The sequence below is a fragment of the Propithecus coquereli genome, unplaced genomic scaffold (assembly GCF_000956105.1).
Source record: "Propithecus coquereli isolate 6110/MARCELLA unplaced genomic scaffold, Pcoq_1.0 Scaffold48, whole genome shotgun sequence".
NCBI lineage: Eukaryota > Metazoa > Chordata > Mammalia > Primates > Indriidae > Propithecus > Propithecus coquereli.
Window position 1 is genome coordinate 568,419 of NW_012150618.1, and position 19,821 is coordinate 588,239.

General features: G+C 40.7%; 1 protein-coding gene across 1 annotated transcript in view; it reads right to left on the minus strand.

Annotated features, from left to right (window-relative positions):
• Positions 1–3,571: 3,571 nt before the first annotated feature.
• PLEKHG1 (pleckstrin homology domain containing, family G (with RhoGef domain) member 1) overlaps positions 3,572–19,821 on the minus strand; it is a 155,046-nt gene continuing 138,796 nt past the window's right edge. Inside the window, exons 12-16 of the mRNA XM_012655571.1 lie at positions 19,086–19,181; positions 17,113–17,151; positions 15,623–15,645; positions 10,428–12,069; positions 3,572–4,665 (exon numbers count right to left, since the gene is read on the minus strand). Coding sequence (XP_012511025.1) covers positions 3,602–4,665; positions 10,428–12,069; positions 15,623–15,645; positions 17,113–17,151; positions 19,086–19,181 — 2,864 coding nt within the window. The 3' untranslated portion in view covers positions 3,572–3,601. The remainder of the gene's footprint in view (positions 4,666–10,427; positions 12,070–15,622; positions 15,646–17,112; positions 17,152–19,085; positions 19,182–19,821) is intronic.

Consider the following 19,821-nt stretch of genomic DNA (forward strand, 5'->3'; position numbering starts at 1 on the left):
TGGAATTCCACGCTCTAAACTACCTGAAAGAAAAATATGAGAAACTAAATGTGAGAGAATGCTTATGTCTTCATATACATATTTTGACAAAAGCATTGAATAAGCACATAACAGAAAGCTTCAGATCTTATCTGTGAATAGGACAAGGTTTAAGTCGAAGACATATAAATAGATTGGTAAAAAAGTTGAAGTGGTTTCTTTTATTGTAATCCCTTTCCGGGTGATATAGTTACCACTATCCAGATAGAAAAAGTTATGTTTTAAAATTCAGTCTGAAACCACAATTACTTTTGTACCAACCTAATAACATTAGAGGATGTCAGAGTTCTTGATGTATTGTTAACATTTGCCCTTCAAAATAGAGATTTTTTTTCACAAAAGACAATAGACGAATTTTATTAAATATTCATGTTCAACGGCTGTATTTATAGTGCATCACAAACCGGATTAAGCCTTTTTCTTTCCCCTAAGAATTTATGTATAGAATTTACACGGGGCAGTTCTACTGTCATCTGCTTCTCTAACTTGAACTTTCAAGACTTACAGCAAACCCATCCATTTTCAACCTCAAGGCAAAACAGATCTCAGGGCTCCTCAATATGAAGTTAGAAACTCTTCACAACCCAAACATTCTAAAGAAAAATTTTGAAGCTGTTTTCCTCTGTGTGAGGCAAGCTAGGCGACCTACACTTTCATTATAATGGGGTAGGGCTTTGTGCTTATATTTGGAAAGGGAATTGCTTTAGAAAATGTCCCTGATTATCAATTTATATTATCATGCATTTGTTCCCATAAAAATTTTTGTCTATCAAAGAAAATGCAGAATGCAGTTAAATGAAAAAAAAAACAAAAACCTTAATTTGTGCCAAAAACTTTTACATTAATTTTTCAACTCAATAATGAAATAGTTAGAAGGATGTCTTCTGTTAGTTTTTTTTAAAAAAGGTAATTTAGTGATTGATCTAATTTAACTGCCTATCAAGAAAACAAAAATCATCCCAGACACTAAATTCAGTATTTCAAAAGTAATCCAAAGATACAGAACAGTCTGTCTTGGGCTACAGAAACATAGTAAAGACAAGGTCATGTAGCTAAATGTAGTCTGGAAAAATCTTGATGTACTAGAATAAATACATTAATTCACACTATAATTTACTTTGTACTTTACAAACTTTATTAAATAGTGGACATTACTAACTTTTATTATCTTATATACAGTATTTAAACTATGTTTTTCTAGGTGCATTTTTTTCCCCACAAAGAATAAAGTAGGTGGAAAAGTGAACTTATTAAAAAAAATGAACCTTCAGTACAGGAAACTAATAAGAACTTGACATAATTTTAAGTACATGTAACTTTCCCCCCAATTATATACATCCCCACCCCACGTCTAAAAGAAACTATTTTTAAACAAAAGCAATTATTTGATAACTTTGGGGAAAAATACAAACATGATTATACACACACAGCTCTCAAAACCTGTGTCCTGGCCGACAGAAGTGATCCATAAAACTACGGATTTGTCCTTGAACCTAAGAACCACATAGATATTTTATACAGTACGACATCCACCTTTGTGCAGTGGGGTATATTCCTATAGGTGACATCAAAGTCGTACAAGACACTGGTGCGGAGAATAATTTTTGAGAGTCAGACAACAGTGTCTATTATGGACTATTAGAATTGGAGTCATATAAACTAAAAAGCCAAAATGGGAAACAATTCCTGGGGCAAGAGTCAGGTAGCTGTTTTTTATAGGTAATACAAATACACTTATACCTCTAGCAAGTCTAACAACATACTTTCTTATAATGCTTCTTTTTTGGTACTTCTTAATCTTGAAAACTCACACCATGTTTAAACGAAGGCAGTGAAAGGAGGAATGTTTCCAGAACCATGTTATTCAATATGGACTTTGTTTTATAAGGTGTAAGAGTAGTGTGCAGAAGCAATAAACTTGGGTTGTTATTTAAAAAGAAAAAATGCCTTAGGTACCTATTTGTAAAATAAGAATGGTCACATTTTATGTTTTACAGTTAAGAAAAAAGGCATAGGACTTAAAAAGAGGAAAAGAATTATGATGTCACTTATTCAATATTATTGCTTACCTTTAAATGAGAAACCCTGACCCCTTTCCCTACACAAAGTATTTATCTTTTAAAATGGAAACAGAGGGTGGGGAAGGGCCACAGAATGTACCACTACTTAAAATGAGAACACAAAGGCCACTATTTGAGAAAACATTTCTGCTGTATTAACCACCACGGTCTTAATCTCATATTTTTATAAGGTAGCAATAAATCTGCCTTTTTCTCTTTAGCTTCTCTGATTTTGCTTTTTACTCACATTTTTTGTTTTTTTTTTGGGGGGGGGTTCCTTTCATAAGGAGTGAGAGTAGTATATAGCATCACAATGAAATTCTGTATAAAGACTATAATCACAACTTAAAAGATATTAGAACCTAGTAACCAAAAGATTCTGTTCTTTTATGTGCCTCAAAAGAATTGAAAAAAGGCTCCATGTTATGTATGGTTCAGAAAATTAATTCTTGCCCTATTCCTGCAGCCAGCGACTCCTCAGAGCTAAGATCAAGTAGCCCATTTGGCAGAGTCCAAAACTCGGGAAGGTGCATGTGACAAACTCCTCTGGGAAAGGTAGCTTTAAACTGCTTTGTCTTACTTTAGCTTACGGTTGGTTCACTTTGTGTTGATTAGAGACAGGCACGCACAATGCCATCGAGGTCTTTGTTTTGGGTTTTTTTTTTTTCCTCCTTTCAACTGTATGTTCCCAGAAGTCATCCTATCTTTTCTAAGAGCTAAGTGAATTTGCATTTTATTGACCTTGGTTTTAAGCCATTAAGGAAAGAATTCATTTCATCCCAGAAATTATAGACTCAACACAATGAGCATTCTCCAGGCCTTGTCCAGGAATACAGGTAAAGGTTTTTGCTTAAAAAACAAAATGCAAATTGGTCCTGCTACATTTTAATTTTCAATAGTCACACAATTTCTACGTGAAGATGAAATGATGTAGGAATACTGGCGTGGAAACTCTAAAATGGGCACTGCAGACTATGCTCCAATGAGAGATCTCTGACTCACATTATTCTAAGGTCTTGCCACAGATGTAACAAAAATTCTTTGAACAGCTTTCCTGTCCTTTCCTCTTAAACAATGTGAAAAAGTCTCCTTGCTGCCTTTGAGTCACAGGATAAAACTACTTGGGGCTTCTGGATAATATGAGAGGATTATTGCATTTCTTATCGTATAAGCACTTTGTCAGGATAAGGGAAAAAACATCAAGGTGGCCATCACGTTAAAAAAAAAAAAAAAAAAGCCTAAAAATTTTCAAGTAAGGTTGACTTACAGGAAACAGGAAGACAATCAGCATCAGAAAATATACTGTTAGATGCTGACATTTGCTACAGTACGATCCCGGCTGTATCATCAGCCATTGCAAAAAGTTGTGCTGTAAAAGAAAGTATATTTTACATCTCTAGTTATTACAAAATGGTTTTAATCTGGTACATATAAAACACCTCATCAGTATCTATAGTTCTTAGGAGAATAAGAAGCTAATTCAGGCAGCTGCTACTAAAACCTTAAGCAAAGCTGCTTGAACTGAGACACTGAAATTTTTCCCTTAAAGACTGTACAATATTTTGTTGACTGGGAGATGGCCCCCTCCAAAGATAGTCACTCAGTTTGTCAGAATCACTGCATGATGTCAGATATGGTGAAAGCTCCAGCTTGCTGTTTATTGGCTTTTGGGGAGTGCACGCGCTGTTCAAAGAATAAGATGTGTTGCTGCTGCAGACGTTATCCGGAAAGTCAGCATCCATAATCTTCGAGTCAGATTTCCTCCTCCGATTATGAGATAGCTCCAACTCTGCCTCATCTTCTTCTGACTTTATTTCCACATAGTCATCTTCATCTCCTTCAGTCTCTTTGAAATTGGAAAAATAGTTCTGTGTCGCTATTTGGGCATTTAGGGGCAAATTTCTATTTACTACCAAAACTTTCTGCGAGTCTTGGAGTGTGAGATCTGAGAGTTTTTCAGTGCCCTGTTGCTGTGAGTCAGCAATACCTGACAGCAAGTTCTGGTGACTCTCGCACCTGGAACTTCTGTGTAGCGACAGCAGCTGCTGCTTTTCCATTTCACTAGGGTAGTTGATGGAGTCCATTGATTTGTTTATCAGGATTGAGGAAGATGACTGGGACCTGTTATAGGGCTGATATTTTGCACCCATTCCTTTCCGACCTAAAGAGTTGTAAAGATGGCCCTGACACAAGTTCTCTTTGTTGGGCTGACTGACTATCACGCTGCATCTCTGCGTGGGACCCGGCAGAGCATCAGAGGTTTGAAGAGAAGGCACGGAGCAAGCTGCAGATAATTGTCGGGGTGTACTTTTTGTACTGATCTCTAAAGTGGGATATCTTGACCTCAAGTCTTGCTCTGGCTGGGGACAGAAATCTGCTAACTCTCCATTACTATAGGTTGAATGCAGGAGCCAATTCTCGCTACCCTGTCGGACCTGGGAAGGTGACGCAGACCTGAGGAGGGAGGGATCTTGAGGGCTGGCCCAGCCATCCTTCTGAATTTTAAGGGGACTCTCCCTGAATACAATCTGGTCGTACAGTTGGGAATACTCAGCAATCCTGGCACCTGGAAGGCAAACATTGAAATAATAAATACACATGGGATTATTCCTACATAGATTAAAAATAAGAATATAACATTCTAACCAACACATTAAAAAAAATTTGAATAGTAGACAGGGCTAAAGTGACGTCTGAGGATGAGTAATCATTGAACACTAAGCAACACAAACTAATAATCCATGGTTTAATGCAGATACAAGTGCTACCTAAAAGTTCATTTAATTTGATCTAATTCTGCATTATGTTATCTCAACAACAGGTCTGCAAGTGCCCACTGCATGTAATGCAAATTTCTAGTGTTCTTTATAAGCATGAAGCAGTATCAGTGCTAAAAACAGGCATCATGTTAATAAAAACAAGAAAGTCAGCACTTAAGCCTTGGTCAATGGAAAATAACTCAAGTAGTCATTAAAAGAATCATGGCCACAATACCCAGTGCAGTGGCTACCCTGCCTTCTCACCACTCTCCTTGCTCTCAGACAACTACTTCTAGAGGAGTCTGCTCCTGGTGGCTGTTCCTGCGCTTCTTGCTTCCAGGCAGCCCTCCACTGCCACTGTCTGGAGGACCAATATCTAGGGGAGATCCTCCCCTCCAGTACTACACCAAGCCACCTGTACTCACTAACTCACATCTCCTTTCTCATCCCCAAGAAGCTGAGCACTAAAGCCTGCGCCGCCAAGACATTAACGATGAGCCATCCGTGTATGCTCAATAATCTAATGCTCTCTAGTATTGCTTCAAGAATAGGACCTGACGGTTAAACTTCCACAAAAGCTTTTGCCACTTAAAATTAAGGTATGAGGCCATTTTCTTCTTGGCCCCACTCCAAGGCACAGATATTTCTAAAGACATTAACCAAACCATGATACACAGAGAGGATTCTCTTGGGCCAGCAATGATTTAGGAGTGGGAGCCCAAAGATGTCACTTTCAAGAGCTGTACCCCTCCCCAATGCAGGTACCCACACGACCACCTTAGAATCAAAGAACTCCATGTGTCCCATAAACTGCTCAGACCATATCGACATAATCTCTGTAAAGGGAATCTATCCCATATATGACAACTGGCAGGTGACATGTTTTCTTCTTTAGGCTATTTATATTTTTAATGACCTGTTATTACTAAATTAATCCTTGAATTTAAACTAAATACTCATTTAGTTGAGTTTCTGCCATTTCTTTTTAGTCTACTTTCTATGAGGAGAGAAAATAACCTGTTACCATGTGCCTTTTAATTGCAACCCCCTCAATTCCCTCACCCCCAATTCCCTGCAATCAAGGTAAATAGTCTAACTTCTCATTACCGATCTATATTCAGATCTTTTGGATTTTCAACACTAAATTCCTTGGAAGGACAGAGATTAGTTTTGAAATTTTTAGTAAAAGCTTGAGAAATTACTCCTTAAATGGCGTAGTAAAGACTCTTAATACCAACGAAGATTGACCACTACCTTAAGAGAAAGAGTGTAAAAGTCTACACGGACACCAGTGTACCTATGTTAACCATCCCCAAACCTATAATGTTTCATTAACTAGGAAACGGAAAGACAGCTGGACATTTAACACAGTCGTGGGTTAGCAGTCCTGCCTGAAAGCAGATGGCCTCTCCAAGCCATTCTCACACACACTACAGCCCCGAGTCTCATATCCCACAGCTCAGTCAGGAAGGCCCTGAACTTTCACAAGGTTCCAAAAAAATGACAGTTTTGGCGAATGCAGCAAAACTAATTAAAACTTTCATCGAACTATTCCAGTATCAAACTCCAACCCTACAGTCTTGTAAGAACAATCAGCTCTTGACTTTAGCCCAGATACTTCGAAACCCTGTATAATCCAAAATATCCAGAGTATTTCTCATGCCTTTGTCTTCCATATCATACTCGCGTCTTCCTTTGCTTAATCAACTCCTGCCCATCTCTCAAGATCCTCTTAAGTCCTATCCTATTCTGTCCTGGAATGCTTTTCTAACTGATTTCCCTTCTCTGAAGTCTTACGTAGTGTGCACCTATGTGGCACACGCGTGCAGACTCACAATTTGCATTGCTGATTGTTTTATGTAGGTTACTTTATTATGGCAGCTAGTCTCTGAGCTTTTGATCTTGGAGAACATTGATGTGCATTTTGCTGAACTCCCCATAGAGCACCTAGTTCTAAACAGAAGTTATTCTGAACTACTTCATTACTCAGTTTTTTCAGTCCCTTTTACTTTAAGCATAGTGTTAAAAATAGATGTGCTCTTCCTGGGACCATACCACTGAGGCTGGAAAGGCAGCCTGGAAATCAGGTCATAGCAGGAAAAGGGGAAGCAGGAAGACAGCCTTGGATTAAAATGCTTCCTACAGATGACTTTTAATGGGCACACAGTTTCTTTGGGGAACAGAGCAGATCATTTATCAATTTTGATTAAAAAGAATCTCACTAGACAATATACTGTGCTTATCTAAGTTTTTGTTTCACCTTGATTTTCTAAGAGTCTAGAACTTGTATGATGCCAATGTGAACAAAAGACAAGTTGCCAGAGCATCAGCTGTGATTAAATAGAGTCCACCAGCCAGACGTATAGGGAACAGCCAGCCCCAGATGACCTCTAGCCTAAAAAGCCTAGTGTTAGCTGGATCAAGGTTCCCCCATATCCTTAGTTCGGGTATTAACAGTCTTTATAGAACACATACATGATCGTTACATGACAATCTCAGGGATGTCTCTGGTTTATTTCCTTTTTTTGAAGATTTGAAAGTTGGATTCTTATGATTCCAGATAAAAATCTGAAGTAATCCTTGCCAAGGGAAATATCACACATGCTGTTTTCAAGACAGAGGATTAAAATCAATGTTTCTAATGTTGTCTGAGACATAGACAGAAGCATAAAATTGTGCCTTCCCTACTTTCCACACGGAGGAAAATTCCTCAAGCCCACATGGAGTTTTCTCCCACGTGAAACGTCACCAAAAAACCAGAAACCCAAAGGCCTCCTTGGTCTCAAAAACTATTAGGAGGGAGGTCTGATGGAACAAAATGGCCAGTGACTACAACAAGCTCTAAAATGTGGGAGGAACTAGACCTGGTTGAATGATTTACAGGCGGAAATCTGACCCGGGGCCTGTAGACCCCGGCTAGAGAGTTCAATAAAGGTGCTCGAGAGTTTCAGCAGGTGAATAGGGTGCTCCTCCTTCCGCACAACACCGAGAGCAAGCTCCTGGCAAAGTGGCAAGGCCCATACGAAGAAGTCTGGAGAATCGGTCCATTCGACTACGACGTCCTGTGCCCAGATAAACAAGAGAGAGAAAAGGAGTCATCATGTCAACTGATGGAAAGCCTCGTGGGCACAGGAAGAGGTCTCGATCACTCGGATGGAAGAGGCGTGGATATAAGGTCAGGTCCTGAGAGATGGCAGGCCCTAGGGACGTGCTCCTGCGCTCTCAGAAGATGACTCTGGAGAGATCTCCTCCCCTTTGTTGGGGAGAACTTCGATAGTAGCCCACCATGTCAAGAGAGGACCCAGATGCAAAGCTGAGGAAAGATCCTATGGGATCCCAAGATGACACAAGCAGGCAAAGCAAAAAGAACCACCAAAAGTGAGAGGAAGCAACAGAAACCCCACTGTGGAATCATTTAACACTTAAAAGGTGGGTAAAAAAGACTATTCAAGGTAGCTGTAGGCTCTAATGACTTGGTATGGAAGGACATGCTTCTATCAAGATTAGAGTTTTGCCTATTAGCAGATGGTCTATATTCAAAACAACCTGGCCCAGGCGATTCCTATTATACTTTTTATTATATGTGATCCTACTGCAGGCATGATCCGTCACCATCAGAAACCTTTGTATCATATCTTCTCTTATTCTGAGAAGCCCCAGCCCACACTCAGTCAGTGGTTGCAATGGCCAACATACAACTCTGAGGCCATCTATGCCCTCTGCCCAAAAATAGTCCTTCTGCAGCAGGAACTCAGATACTCTCTAAGTTTAACAACAAGCCAGCTTAACAACACTAGCATCGGAAAAGGGACATGAATTACTTGCAGCACATTATTGCAAGGAGAAAAATCTCTCTCACATGCATACAAAAATCACTATTAACCTTTATTTGATTAAAAAGAAGACGAGGAAGAACTCAAAGAGTCTTTATAATCCTTCAGGCATCAATTCCAGGGCTTCACTGCTCCTATGCATTAAGAAATTTTACTGAAGATTAAAGCTTTAGACAATTCTGAAATACTCTCAAACTTAAAACAAAACTCTACAGATTCTTGTCTTTTTATTTGTGATTCATTTAGGATTTCAACATCCCTTCCCATTCTCTGGCTTCCATGGAGGTAGATAAGTCAATTCCAAAGAAAGGAGGTTAGTGGCATCACCCTGTCCCAATGTGCGTGTCCTGATGAAGCGGGTTATCTGGACCCGTCCTGAAACTAACTCATTCAGTTTTTACTTCATTTGAGAATCGACTCCTCTCATTTGACACTGACAGGTAGTCTTTTGTCAGAAAATCTAGGGCAGAATTTCTTAAAATAATGATGGAAAGGCCACACTGTTTTAAAATGCAGATTCCTAGGCCCATGCCCAGAAATCTCTCTGGGTCTGGAGGTACAAGTTCCTCAGGTGAGAACCACCACCCTCAGGTTTTTACTTCCGTGACAGTCACATGCTTTATTCAGTCTTATGCTCTTCCCCTGAGATTGGTTTTAAAAGTTTTGGCCTTCAAAACAGTCAAACCAGCCAGATGCGGTGGCTCACACCTGTAATCCTAGCACTCTGGGAAGCCAAGGCAGGCAGATCATTTGAGCTCAGGAGTTCAAGACCAGCCTGAGCAAGAGCGAGACCCCGTCTCTACAAAAATAGAAAGAAATTAGCTGGACAACTAAAAATATATAGAAAAAGTTAGCCAGGCATGGTGGCGCGTGCCTGTAGTCCCAGCTACTTGGGAGGCTGAGGCAGGAGGATCGCTTGAGCCCAGGAGTTTGAGGTTGCTATGAGCTAGGCTGACGCCATGGCACTCTAGCCTGGGCAACAGAGTGAGACTCTGTCTCAAAAAAAAAAAAAAAAAAAAAAACCAGTCAAACCATGAACATGTCATTCCTGTAGGCCTGGATCTTACCAATTTCACACTACGATCCTGGTTTAGCTATGCCCACTCAGAGGAAGTCTGACTGAATTATTAAACTTCTTGGAAGCATATATGAGAATACCAAATGAGATGGTGTTAAATGCATTACAGCAGCTATTTTAAAAATTTGAGTAGTAACCGAAATACGTGAGAAAACAACTGAGTTACAGTGTGAACAACTAAGTAAAGCGCAAAGAAGATTCTTTTTGGTCTTTGTTAGCAGAGGTAGACATTTTTGTCAGAATTCTGAAGCAAGGAGTAATCATTCTATAGGCTGCCACACATTAAAAGATTACACAAGCTATTCCACCTCCTAACAAATTACCAAAACACAGGGAAAAGCTTGAGATATCACAAATACAAACTGATTGCTTTTCTTCACACTTTAGGTTACCTTGGAGAAACTTTTCTTAAGATATCAGTTCTGTCGTGACAATGTTACATGTGCAACGAAACCCTCTGAGGCCAAATCATGCTACGACCTGCATAACTCAGTGGGTGTGAAGTGAGAAAAGGTTAGTAATGGCTTTATCTGTGTCTTTGAGATAGTAAAGCTTGAATATCAGTGTTCTCACAGGTGTATCCATTCTAAGGACATTTAGAATCTGAGAACCACCCTCACATCTTAATTTCGAGAAGGAAGAAAAGCAGTGAACATACCAATGGCAGGCCCTCCTTGCTTCTTCTCCTCTAAGATGGCTGCCAGATCTTTGTGCACGGATTTTGGATGCTGACTGGCCGGTGGCTGCTCCAACTCCGGACTTTTCACTTTTAAAAGTTGATTTGCCTTCTTGATCTTCTGGCTGTATTGCCGAGCCATCATGAAAACCCTGCTTTTTGTCTTATCTGTGGCCTCCATCCCTGGGTCAGGGTTTTCTGGGTCTGTTTGGGACAGACTGCTGGCCAGGTCGTACGGGTTGTCCACAGGAGGCATCTCGCTGGCCAGAGAGAGCCGGTTAAGACTCATAAAGGAGCCTTCTCTAGAAATCAGGTCTTCTTCGAATGGGTAGTTGGCCCGGCTGACTCTCGCGGCCCTGCTTTTCACAGGCGCCAGGAAAGCCTGGCTCCCGGGCAGTGACAACGTGGATGCGGAGTGTGCCGTGTCCCGGCCCAGCGCGGGGGAGCTCTCAGCGTGCAGCCTGTCTTGCACGTCATCTTTGCTCACAGGAAATGCTGCAAGGAGACGGTCTCTGGCCTTGTCTTCGTTCTTCTTGATGTAATTTTCCAGGTCATTCCAGATTTCATCTACTTCTTCAGACAGTTTATCAGATGTAGGCTTGTCAGCGACAGACAAGTTACAGCTGGAAGAGCTGTACAGCAGGCTCAAATAGTCATTATCAGAGGTACCCTGATGGTGAGGCATCTCGTCCTCACTGAACTGGAGGCTGTCTTGGGAAACAAATGGCCTCAGACTGTCACAGCACACAAAGTCGGCTTCCAGACCCAAAAAGGTGCTCCTCTTTGGACGCTTTAGGCTGTTGCACTTGAAATCCAGTGATGGGGGATCTGGGAGCCCTATAGTGTCATAGATGTTTTCTTCAACCACCTGCAGTTCGTGTGTGCTTTGGCTGGACGCCTCCCGACCTGTGAGACCTCCATCTTTCTGTGTGTGCAGAGAGCTCTGACTGTGGCCAGCTTGCCTCTTTGAGAAGGCTAACTCCGGGGTGCTCTTGGGGCGAACGGAGTCCCTGCTTGATCTGAGGGGAGTGGATTCAGCTTCTTCCCGTTTCGCAACCATAAGTTTTAGGTCCTCATAACTTATGTTATCATAGACGTGGTCTATGTCATCAATCGTTAACTCTATAGACGACCCAAAGGGCGTCAGTCCCTCCTGTTCTTCTGTTTGGGGGCTGTTCTGCAGTTCCCTCCGGGGGCTGTACTGAGAGCCATCGCTGTCCCTAATTCTTATTTCAGGAGGGCAGGTGTTGCTCTCACCAGCACTGCTGGCCCGCCTGACGACCCTGTGACCAGAGCTGGGCGTCTCTGTGGACTCAATCTGTCCCATGTGCCAGCTGCAAGGGCGACTCGAAGTGCTGTCTTCACACAGTCGGGCAGAGTTCAGATCTGAGGAGGAGAAGGATGGCACGAACATCTGATAGTCATCTTCGTCATCCTCGTTCTCCTGTGGGGACCGTTGGCTGGGAAACAAGGCTTGCCTGATCTGGTGATCCGTCCAGATATTTCTGACGGTTCCACTCCCACGAAACATGCCGATTGTGGCAGAGCTGCTCGGCTGACTGTTCCTCTGGGCAGCAGCTGGCCGTGCGGAGGTCAGCTGGGGAGAGCCTTCCTCCCTGGAAACCTGAGGAAGAGAGAAACTTACCAACTGAGTGACAAAATATGGAGACGATACATCATTTAGGAATTTCTCCTAAATGTGTGTACACATTGCCTCTGCCACTAGACTGTGATGTTCGTTAAGGAAATGATCAGGAGAAAGTGTTGATTTTAACTGACTTGAAAAACACTTCGCATTTTTGCGAAGGGGCAGAAAAGACAACAATTAATTAGTACTTAGAAATTAGGCTCGGCAATGTGCAGACATTCTCCAAACTCAATATTTACACTCTGTGAATTAGATATGACTGTACCAGTTTCACAGAAAGGAAATCTAGGCTCGTAAGGATTCAGTAAGTTGCTCTACTTACTCAGTAGTGAAGTCTAGGCCTCAAACCTAGGTCTGACCCCAAAACCCTTGCCCCAAAAAGCAGGATATCAGCTAAATACAGAAAACTCTTAGATACTTCAAATAACTGTGGTATGCAATTGGCAAATATTCATTGCATAAATGAATATACATATTTGTTTATGCAATGAATATATATAGTTTCAAGGCATGATATCTGGTTTATATTTAAGACTTTCTAAGGAGGCTTAGCCCCAGTGCTCGACTCCTAGGAGTCTTATGGCTTCTGGTATACCAGAAGCTCCTGCGGGTGACTGGACTACATACCCCCAGGGTTTCCCTTACACCTGCAGGCCCACCCCAAACCCAGCCAGCATTGCCTTGGTTTACAGATTCTAGGCAAAGTCTTTGCTGTAAAAATGTAATTTAATCCACTGATGAGCTAATGATATTTTTACTTTCTTTCAAAATACATTTAATTAAGTAACATTTAGTTTCCTGTTAGGAAGTAAAATATGAGTGACATTAATGATTTCTAATCAAAGAAAACAATGGGGTCTTTTATAGCTTGGAACCCTCCTTGATGGAGCTCAGTGGTGCAGACGGGAGTGGATGACCCTCTGACACTACCCTGTAGGTAGAAGGATTAGCTTCAAGAGTTGAAAGGGTTAAGATTGTTCAAACTAATTAATACCAGGTACATATTTTCTAAGCAAAACACTATAGTCACCTATTGGAAATGTCAAGTTAGGAAGAACTTTTCATCACTTGTCAATGAAACTGGGATACATATTGATTGGAATATCTCTCAGGGAGGGAAGAGAGGAATAGAGAAGAATAAAATTTTATCCTAAATGTTATTTTTCTATTAAAACTTAAAAAAAATTCAATTAGTCATTTATTTCTCTTCACACATACATACACAGTATTTATATATAATATTTATTGCTTTCAATATCTTCTTTTCTTTTTTTTAGTATCTCTTCCTTTTCACCTTAGACTGCACTGGTATAATGTTCATAAAAATATAGGCACCCAGTAACTACTTTTTATAAAGTAAAACAAGTTATTATTTATTAACTAGTTAAATTATGACAAAACACTTTCAAAGTGTAACAAAATGATTTCATGTTTCTCATGTAGCCAAAAGAAATCCTTCTTGAGATCTTCTTATCCCAGAAAATTTCTAGAGGTTTCATAAAATTAGGAAACCTGAATTTTTAATATTGAAGTATATATATATATATATTTTTTTGAGACAGAGTCTCACTCTTTTGCCCGGGCTAGAGTGAATGCCGTGGCGTCAGCCTGGCTCACAGCAACCTCAAACTCCTGGGCTCAAGCGATCCTCCTGCCTCAGCCTCCCGAGTAGCTGGAACTACAGGCATGCGCCACCATGCCCGGCTAATTTTTTCTATATATTTTTAGTTGTCCGATTAATTTCTTTCTAATTTTAGTAGAGACTGGGGTCTCGCTCTTGCTCAGGCTGGTTTCGAACTCCTGAGCTCAAACAATCCGCCCGCCTCGCCCTCCCAGAGAGCTAGGATTACAGGCGTGAGCCACTGTGCCCAGCCTGAAGTATATTTTTAAGGTAATTACAGTTGCAATGAAGACAGCTTTTGGAAGCTGAAAATTCACATCAAATAAGTCAGGAGAACTGAAGAAGCTCTTAGATTAAGAAATAATCAGTATATGACTGGTCACAACATAGAGACATGTAATTTAGATACCCCGATTTTACCAGAGCCACTGAACTTTTTCTGTCTTCCCCCACATTCTCAGTATTATGGCTACTTAATAATGACAATAGCTATCATTTATGGAACACTTGCTTTGTGCCAAATACTATACTAAGCACTTCTAAAACATATATATTACATTTAATCTCTATAACAATTCTGTAAATTAGGAGACTAAGTCCTAGTAAAGTTAAGCAATTTTCCTGTAGTTGCACAGTTTATAAATGGCACAAACGGATTTGAATTCATGTCTTAATCCATAGCCTATATATGAGCTTAATGACTACACGCACACATAGCCTCAGAATATATATTCTGGGAGAAATGTTAAGCTATTATTAAGGAATATTTCCTATTATAAACTCTCTAATAATCAGTGAATCTGCCATCCCTGCATTTAGTATTCATTCAACACATTACTGTTAGGAGATGAAATTTTTATCACCAAAAAAAGCATTTTGGTATTTTTGTTCTCTCTTGTCTTTAGATTTCATAAGGTTTAGTTAGTCCCCATATGGACTTGGCTTGAGCACTATTGTAGAAAGTTTCTAAGAAGCTCTTGAGATTGTATTTCCAGACCTCCGTGATGGAGAGATTTATATTGTTTCAAAAGCTTCCAAACAAAAACACATACCTGAAAAAAATGCATATGCCCTGAGCTGTGAAAATCACTTAAAGATAAGACTTTGTTGATTTTTAGATATTTTATTGGTCTTAACTGAAAGATATACCCTTTATCAACAGGGTCACTTTGGCCCTGTGCTGAGCCATGGTGCAAGTGGAATCATGGGGAGACAGTTTCATAGCCACATCCTTACAGATAGAGAACAATGATCAGTTCTCTAAGAATTGTTAAGTAAGCCAGCCGATCCGTAGCCACAGTGGACAAACCACTCAGGTCAGGATAGAACACCTGGTTTTCACAGGTAATAAATTTGGATATAGATCTTCCAACAGAGCATACCACTCTCGTTCCCCCTCTCCTAACCTTTTACCAGGGGAAGAAGAATGAAAACTTGATGTAGCAAAGTTTCTTTCTGTCGTATATCATCACACCTCTTATACCCACAGAACCATATTCTTAGAAGGGGGCTCCTCAGCCCCCTGAACGAAGGCTGATGCTTTGAGGAGGGGGTTATGCACAGGAGACCAGGGCCTTGGTCCTACCCGGCAGAGGCACATGGCAGCGTGAGGTGGCTCAGGCTAGTACCCTGCAGGTGTTACAGCCTAAGGTAAGGTTCCAGCTCCTGAGGTGAGAGGTGGGCAGAGGAATGAATAAATAATTGCCTTAGTTCTAAGAGATGGGGGGAGAGAGGAAGTTGATAAGAATGAGTCTTTGCTTACATCAAATATAAATAATTCAAAATGTAAAGTAAATGTAAAATATCAAATTTCCAAAATGTAAAATAATTGTTTACACTTGGGAAAAGATATACAGGAGAGGGCACCTATAAATGGTGTCTCAAAATAAGAAATATGATAGAGCTTACCTTTTGGATGTCTTGCGCTGTTTCTGCAAAATACAAGTTTGCTTTAAGTTAGAGAATTAAAAATGTACCTGACATATAAACATGCACTAATATTTTATAGGACGTATAAACTTATTGCTAACAATTGAAGCCCAAGTGACTTCTGGGCCTTTTAGATCTAATTTTCAGAAAACACCTTTCAATTATTATCCCAATTATATATCCTCTACTGTACATAAAACCACCTTACTATGTATGTATCTGAGGTTAGGTATCTTCCTTAATCCCTGAGAGCAATGAACTAATTCATGTTAATAAGTTTCAAAAACTTCCAAACAAAATATGCATTGTCTGATTAAAAAAAAAAAAAAAGCCCTGAGCAATGAAAATCATGTAAAGATAAGACAACTATGGTTCTATTGATTTTTAGGCATTTTATTTGTTTTAACTGAAAGATGCAGCCTTTTAATCAACAGGGTCACCCTGGTGCTGTGCTAAGGACTGCTGCAAGTGGAATTGCGGGAAGAGAGTTACACGGCCACCTGCTCACAGACATCCTTGCAGGCAGACCGATCATGTGTGTCTCATCTTTGACAACTGTTTAATTACAGAAGTACATGAAGTACTTCCCTCCCCAGGAATCCCAACCCCTGGAGGTAACCACAATGAACAGTTTCATGTTCATCCTTCCAGCTCCTGCACTGTTCCCACTGCACCAAAATTATTGTTTTTAAAATAAAGATGCAATATGCAACATTGTTTATTCTGCTAAATATATTACTATGTGGACACTCTTGTTATAGTAGGTAGAGATCCTCCTGTTCTTTTGAACAGCTATAGAATATTTCATCTTGTGTATGGATGTACTACATTTTCTTTAACCATTTCTCACTGGATGGGCATTTTATGGAGTTTCCTGTTACAAATATTGCAAAGAAGCTCATACATACATCTAGCCACATTTGGGTAAGGACATTTATGCAGGTGAAACTGGTGGGTGAATGACATCTGCACACTTTAAATTCAAATGGGCATTACTGATTTTGCTCTGAAATGTTTCAAACATTTACACTCCCACCAATAGTTCTGGAGTGCCTATTTGTCTATATGTTTTGTCCAAGCTCATAGCTCTTTCCCCCTCCATTTATTTCATTTAAATGTTTTTCTGATTACTAATATGGGTGACCATTTTAAAATTTCATTGGCAGTTTGTGTTTCTTCTGGGAAGCTGCCCAAGTATATTCTCTGTGCTTTAAAAAAGAGTCCTTTGTCTGTTTTTTGTGATGTATGGGGTTTCTTTATATAACAGGGATATTAATCTTTTTATGCCTGTCATTTATGTTACAAATATCTTATGTCATTTGTATATTTTATAATGAGACACTTATTTACAGAAGTTAATCTTATAATCAAATCTGTCAATCTAATTCATTTGGTATTTTTTTAAACGTATGGTTTAATTTAGTGGATATAAACAAGAATGAAATAAGAAAATATATTTTAGCACTTACCACTGGTTTTCAAAACTTTATGTGCTCTTGAGGAAGGTTCTGGGAGAAAAAATAAAGCATCATTTGCAAAACTGAATCAAAATTTTTTCTTTATAAATGAATTATTTATTGACAGATTGAGCTCTAGAAATTTTCTATCAAATTTACCTAAATCCCCATTGCTCAGAGACACTTAGGAGCAAGAAATTCACCCAGTCAAAATGGTAGGATAAATGTTAAGCTGTGGAATCAGAAGTCACATCATAGAAAAGCAGAATCCAACTGTATCAATGCTACTGCCAGCAAAGCACCTTCCTTAGCCTTAACTACCACCTACAAGCTGATAACTGTCAATTTTATTTATTTATATGTATATTATTTACACATACATATATATATATATTTTTTGAGACAGAGTCTCATTCTGTTGCCCAGGCTAGAGCGCCGTGGCGTCAGCCTAGCTCACAGCAACCTCAAACTCCTGGGCTCAAGCGATCCTTGTGCCTCAGCCTCCTGAGTAGCCACAATGCCTGGGTAATTTTTTGTATATATTTTTAGTTGTCTGGCTAATTTCTTTCTATTTTTAGTCGAGACGGGGTCTTGTTCTTGCTCAGGCTGGTCTCGAACTCCTGACCTCGGGCAATCCTCTTGCCTGGGCCTCCCAGAGTGCTAGGATTACAGGCATGAGCCACCCCACCAGGGCTTCAATTGTATATTTTTATGCCAGAGGCTATAAAGCTTCAGCTTTCCCAAATTCAACATATCTCAATCTCCTCCCACCTGTCCCCTCCCAAGCTGCCTCTTCATCTGCACCTCCTCTCTTGAATACCTCCCCAGCTAGCCACCAGGACGTCATTCTCCATTTCTCCTCCCGTTTTCATCCATCACTGTCCTGGGGGGTTCCCAGTAATTCCCCCCCACTCATCTTAATCCAAGCCTTCTTCATCTCTCACCTGGACTAGTGCTAGCGGGACCACCTCCTACCTGGTCTCCCTGCCCACTTCATTCCCCACATGGAGCCACAGTTCTGTCCTCTAAAGGCAAACATTTTCAGAGTTCATTGCCTAATATCCTTCGGTAACTTGCAGGATCAAGTTCAAAAACCCTGGGTGGCCTACTGGGCCTCCAAGATCAGGCTCCTATCTGCACATCTCTAGCCACACCTCTTTGCACTTCGCCTCACCCACCTCTTCCTCCACCCCCAGCTCCATTCCTCACTCTGGCCAGGCTGAACCACTGGCAGTAGATGTCCGTCCTAAGGTACACTGGCTCAAACCTAAGGGCCTCTGCACATGCTGTCCCTGTGCCATCCGCCTCTCCTCAGCCTGCAGATTCCATCGGGGTACTGGTCCTCCGCTCTGTGAGCCTCCCTTCTCCTTCCTGGGGGGGTTAACCTCTGTCTCTTCCCTCTTTCTGTCATCCAACCTCTGCCATAGCCCCATCATACACAGACTGGCATTTATTCATATTTTTCATGTGTCTCCCGCTATGAGCTCCTTGCAAGCAGGAATCACATGTATTTTTCATCTTTGCATTCCTAGTCCTTAGCAAAGCATAGAATAGATACTCAAATTCTGATTCAAATAAAACCAAACATTTGAGGGCCAAGACAATACCTCGTGGAGTCTGGTGCAGCAAATGTAAATTAGGATCTTAGGTTTGGATCATCTTTTGGGTGTGTCAGTCACAGGATACGATTTTTCATTAGCAAAGGCAAATAGGGCTTAAGTATCTGTCAGTCAGCAGTAAGAGGCTATACAAGGCAAAATTAGTTGATATGTTTTATATTCACTGGGAAAGAAAAAGAGAGTTCAGTAGAAAAGAGTTGTAGAACAAAAGCTCGAGAGTTCCATCTTGAGGCAGCCTCAGATGTGTTCAAACTGGCAGTGAGCTCAAAACCAGACAGAAGATGCCTTTTTTTTGGTCAGACTGAAAAGGACTTTCATCACCAGTCCCCCATTAGTGTTATATTTTGATGACAACGTTCTATTTACCAGATTTTCTTCTCAGCCGATGTGGAGCAGAACCCTCTTTAGAGCCGCAGAGTGCTTTCGTCTCCCCCTCGGGACTGTAACAGAAGCCAGGAAGGTCTGCGAAGACAAGCATTAGCGTGAGATGCTCTGGGACTTCTTGAGAATGGATATGACTAGTTTAGATTTCTACGGATTTATTCTACTTCAAACATGGGTATGATCTGTCTCCCATAATCAGTGCGGAATGTGTATCTCAGGGCTTTTTGTTGACATTGGGACATTTAGGAGTCTGTTAGCTAGTTAACTGCCCTCCCCCTCCCTCTTCCCTCCCCCTCTCTCCAACAGAAAAAGCTGTAAATCAGCTTTTCCTTTCCTAGAAAGTGAGTTCCCTCCATGCTGCCCCTGTGAAAGGTGTCCTCTACTGCAATGACTTTTTTTTTTTTTTTTTTTGAGACAGAGTCTCTGTCACCCGTCGGTCAGCCTAGTTCACAGCAACCTCAAACTCCTGGGCTCAAGCGAGCCTCCTGCCTCAGCCTCCCCAGTAGCTGGGACTACGGGCGTGCGCCCCCACAACTATCTAATTTTTCTATTTTTAGTAGAGATGGGGTCTCGCTCTCTTGCTCAGGCTGGTCTTGAACTCCTGCAATGACTCTTAATATTTTTCTAGATGTTGCTCCTTTGAACATTTGAGGAAAGCTTTAGATTCTCTTACAAGACTTTTTTTTTTTTTTTTTTGAGACAGAGTCTCACTCTTTTT